Consider the following 3993-nt stretch of genomic DNA (forward strand, 5'->3'; position numbering starts at 1 on the left):
TAATTTGCGACTTTTCCCTTTTGTGTCTGGGGAAACACGATAGCGTCGCACGTGAGAGCTGCGTCGATTCAGCGTCTGTTCCTACAACCAAAATCACTGTCAAACGCTACCGGGCTGCTTGTCGCGGTAACACGTCTGCAGCAGTCAGGCGCCCAAAGTTTTTTTTTCTTAGTCACATAAAGCTGTCCGCGAGTATAGGGTCCTCAATATTTCACGGCGCATGCTCAAAAAAATGTTTTGCGCTCACCTCTACGCTCATTGTGCTCATATTTTGCAGAATGATCGCATTTTCGCGTCGACTTCGTTTACTGTAATATTTGGCACAATTATATGCCAGTCTTTTTTTTTAAGAAAAAGGTGCCAATTTGATGGCGCTTATGGGGATGCGAGCGGCTACCGCGACGGCGCAAGCGCAAACGAGGGTCGCCGCCTGCCGTCAGCTGCAGAAAGAAGCGTTTAAGGGAGGGCAGTAACACGTGGCAGCCCGTCCAGAAACACTGCTTTCTGTAGCTGACGGCAGGCGGCGATACACGTTTATGCTTGCGCCATCGCCGCAGCAGCTCGCATCCGCATAAGCACCATTACATTTGCAATTTTTTCTTAAAAACCAGGCAATTAACTGTGCAAAGTGTTATACTAAAATAAGTAGGCACAAAAATGCGATCGTTCTGCAAAATTTGAGCATGAAGAGCATAGCGGTGAGCGCAAAACCTTTTTTCGAACACGCGCAGAGAAATATTCAGGACCCTGTATGGCTCAAAGCGCAGGATTGTTCCGTCAAGCGCATCTCTCGCTTCCGTCGTTTGCTGCATGCAAGGCGTCTTCTGCTTTACTGGCCAGGATGCGCATCTCCGCGATAACAGAATAACTCGTTGTATGTCAGATCTCGCTAGGAGAGTCGGCAGGCTGAGACGGGCCGCGTAGCGAAAGCACGAAAACGTCAGGAACGGGCGCCGATGTTGCAACACCTGCGACGGCGGGACATTGCCCGGCAACTTCCAAGATTTTGCATTTTGTCAGCAGGCACAGCCAAAGCCGCGAGAGAAATATCTGATGCCGTGTCCACTTCAAGCACTTCCGGAGGTATACCAAAGACATGGGCGGGACCGAACCCTCGTCACATGTATTCAGACAATTTTCTCTGAAGGTATATTCACACCCACCACACGCGGACATCTTAGCAGTGCCGCTAGATGGCACAACATGTACAAAGCAGCAGGGCGTGATAAAAACCAGGCTGCACACAAGCCTTGTACACGACGCGTCTTCGCAGAGGTAACCTATGGTGTGTTGCTACATCCATTTAATTGTAATCCCTTCAATGCTTATATCCACCCTGCAATCAGTTCTGCATATTTTTTTATATATTACTATATTTTTTCTTTGTGAAAACTCCCGACTAACCAGCCGCGTGTTACTCTAGTTTTTATGTGTCGGTGCGAGTTCAACAAGTATTGCCTTTACACTCCTAACCTCGACAAAAGACAGGCATGGTAGCAAGGCTCTTTCCTCTTAATTATTTTCCGAGTTGTGAAAAAAATAAATAAAGCTCAATAAATAAACATAAATAAAACTCAATAAAGGGGTGTGCTTTTGCGAAGTAAATCGATAGATCAGCTGCCACAAACAATCTGATCTGCCGCGTCTTGTAGAACAACAGTGATGCAGCCGTCAGCAGACACTAACAAGCCACCTTTGCATTGTAACAGCAGTGCAAAAGAAGGCTTGATCACTATCTGGCATATTTTACAGTCAAGCTGTATATGCCTAGCCAATTCGTCCGTCCGTTTGTCGCCTGTACGCCAAGAACTGCGACGCAACGCCAAGGGCATGCGCTAAATGAAAAGGAGAAAGAGAGGCGTGGGATAAGCTGCGCCAGTAGTGACGTCGTTGGTCTCCGTTGGAGCTGAGCGCGCGCGCCGCAGTTTCTCCGGCTCCGAAATGGGTAGGTCATGCGTCATACATTCTCCTTAGGAGCCGGCAGCTTTCGATCAGCAACGCCGCGAGCAGAACCGGGGAGGAGCTCATCTACGCCGTGCCGATGCTGCAGCCCAGGAACAAGAACAATCTCATGCAGCCGAGCGCAAACAGCGACTGCGTACCGAAGATCCGGCAGCCTATCAAGCCGTCGTTTAATTAACGGCCAGGTTTAACCCAGTGATAAACACGGGAGACGCACGTTTCCGCTTCGCTGGTTAATCATCTGCACGGAAAGCTTAAGCGGTGATTTTTTTTTTCGATATTCAACGGGGAAGGGGAAGAGTGTGGGCATTTTTACGATTTATTGTGACCCACCTTAAGAGAGCAATGGCGCCCTGTGTAGCAGACTAATTGCGAAACGTTAATAAACCACGGCAGCTCACCGTACAGGACCCTGGTGTCATGCGGTCTTCCAGAATCGTATTCAGGGGCTTTAAGGATTCTTGCGGGGTCATCTGCGTGGCGGTGCCACCCGTCTTCCGCGGAGAAGGTGGCATGTCGTTGCTTAAGTGACCAGTCTTGGCTACCTGCGGTTTCCCAGTAACGGTGGACGCGCCTGGCGAAGCTGACGCCTGTTCAGGCGACACCGTCGCAGGAGAGTCATGGGTCAGCTCCAGCTGGCCAAGCTGGGACTTGGCCTCCAGCGGCTGCGTCAAAGATCAGTGGTTTTAGTGCGAAAGGTGGCCACAGGCGCCTAAGACACCAGCTTTACAGGGGATGACTTAAAGAAAACTGTTCTACATGCTTGTTGCTAGATTATGCTCTTCTTTACGCGTCATGCAATGATTGAACATCACGCAACAGATTCCTAATTTCGGGCAGAAGTCTCTTTATAGACTTATTTCTATGTCCTCATCTAATTTACTGTAGCGCCACGGAGATATAGAACGCGCTCGGGACAAGATATAGCACTGCTTATTTCGTTCTTTTTCGTCAACATGGTGCTTTGCTGTTGTCATAGAAGGTGTAATGGAAGACTGCGGTGCGTTATCTGGCTCAGACAAGATTATTTTCTCCCGAAGCAAGGCCGAGATAAGTGGATGCATGTAATCAGCTTTGGCGAATACTGCATAAGTCATATTGGCGAGATTAATCACGACTTTGCCGTAAAGCAACGTTAAATACTGTCGACAATTTTATCCGAAGAATTTAGGGGGTCAATTGAAAAGCGCAGAAAATAATGAAAGTATCTGCTTTACCTCTTGTGGAGTGGAATCAACCGGCCGCGGATGAAGTAACGACGGTGGCTGGGCGCTTGCCGATTTGTTGTCGAGCGCCACGGTTGTTGGCGGGTTTATTTCTCGTGTGGGTGACTGTTCTGTTGACGAGGCTCTGCCCTTTTGTGATGATGGGTTGTGATCCGCGGCAGCTGGTGGGCTGACGTCGCTGCGACGCCGCCGGCGCGGCTTCTCGTCACCGTGCTTGCGCGACCTCCCCAGTGACGTCCGAGTCGAAGAGGCGACCAGAGTCGTGGGACTAGGAGGCGACACATTGGTTGAAGAATGTCTGGGTGCCGTTCTGTGACGTTGAGCGACCGGCGTGCCGATGGCGACGTCCTGTATGCTGCGCTTGGATGGTTTTTTCTCAGGCTGGGACATCGTAGGCTGTATCGGGAGGTTCTCGTCTACTACGGTGAAGCAGTAGAGGATGACGCCGCCTACAGAGAACCCGCACCTCTTCTTCTTTAGCACGTACCCGTGACACGTGCTTACGGGTGCCACGCGCTGTCCTCGCAGAAGAAGGACAAAGATGCCAGGAACACTGCAGCTTCTCGGCCAGTCCCATGTAGTGGGACAGGGCCTTCATCTAAGGAGCAATCGAGAAAGTTATCGACTTCTTTCTTTTATTTAAGTTAATAATTGTGTATTATTAATGATAATATTGCTTCCATTGTCGCGTGTGGTATAAAAGGTAAAGACAGGGATAAGGTGTACCAAAAAGCCTGGAAAACTTTTCGATAAGAGGACCTATCTTCGTAAAAGTCGGTCTTGTCATCGTCGGCACGATAGTTTA

At 49.5% G+C, this 3993-nt stretch overlaps 1 protein-coding gene across 1 annotated transcript; it reads right to left on the reverse strand.

Annotated features, from left to right (window-relative positions):
- Nucleotides 1-1957: 1957 nt before the first annotated feature.
- On the reverse strand, nucleotides 1958-3642 carry LOC142586163 (uncharacterized). Its single transcript, XM_075697416.1, has 3 exons — nucleotides 3180-3642; nucleotides 2364-2627; nucleotides 1958-2044 (listed from the first exon to the last, which is right to left on the reverse strand). Exons 1-3 carry the CDS (start codon nucleotides 3576-3578, stop codon nucleotides 1958-1960), a joined length of 750 nt encoding a protein of 249 aa, XP_075553531.1. The 5' UTR covers nucleotides 3579-3642.
- Nucleotides 3643-3993: the final 351 nt, after the last annotated feature.

The sequence above is a fragment of the Dermacentor variabilis genome, chromosome 6 (assembly GCF_050947875.1).
Source record: "Dermacentor variabilis isolate Ectoservices chromosome 6, ASM5094787v1, whole genome shotgun sequence".
In the NCBI taxonomy this organism is placed as follows: Eukaryota; Metazoa; Arthropoda; class Arachnida; order Ixodida; family Ixodidae; genus Dermacentor; species Dermacentor variabilis.

Bases quoted from the DNA above. Each gene is read 5' to 3' on its own strand.
- LOC142586163 (XM_075697416.1), bottom strand. From the start codon at position 3,578: ATGTCCCAGCCTGAGAAAAAACCATCCAAGCGCAGCATACAGGACGTC. The intron at 2,628-3,179 runs GTAAAGCAGATA...TCTTTGACGCAG, and splicing joins TTGATTCCACTCCACAAGAG to CCGCTGGAGGCCAAGTCCCA. The intron at 2,045-2,363 runs GTGAGCTGCCGT...CCTGGGCTGCAG, and splicing joins TGACACCAGGGTCCTGTACG to CATCGGCACGGCGTAGATGA.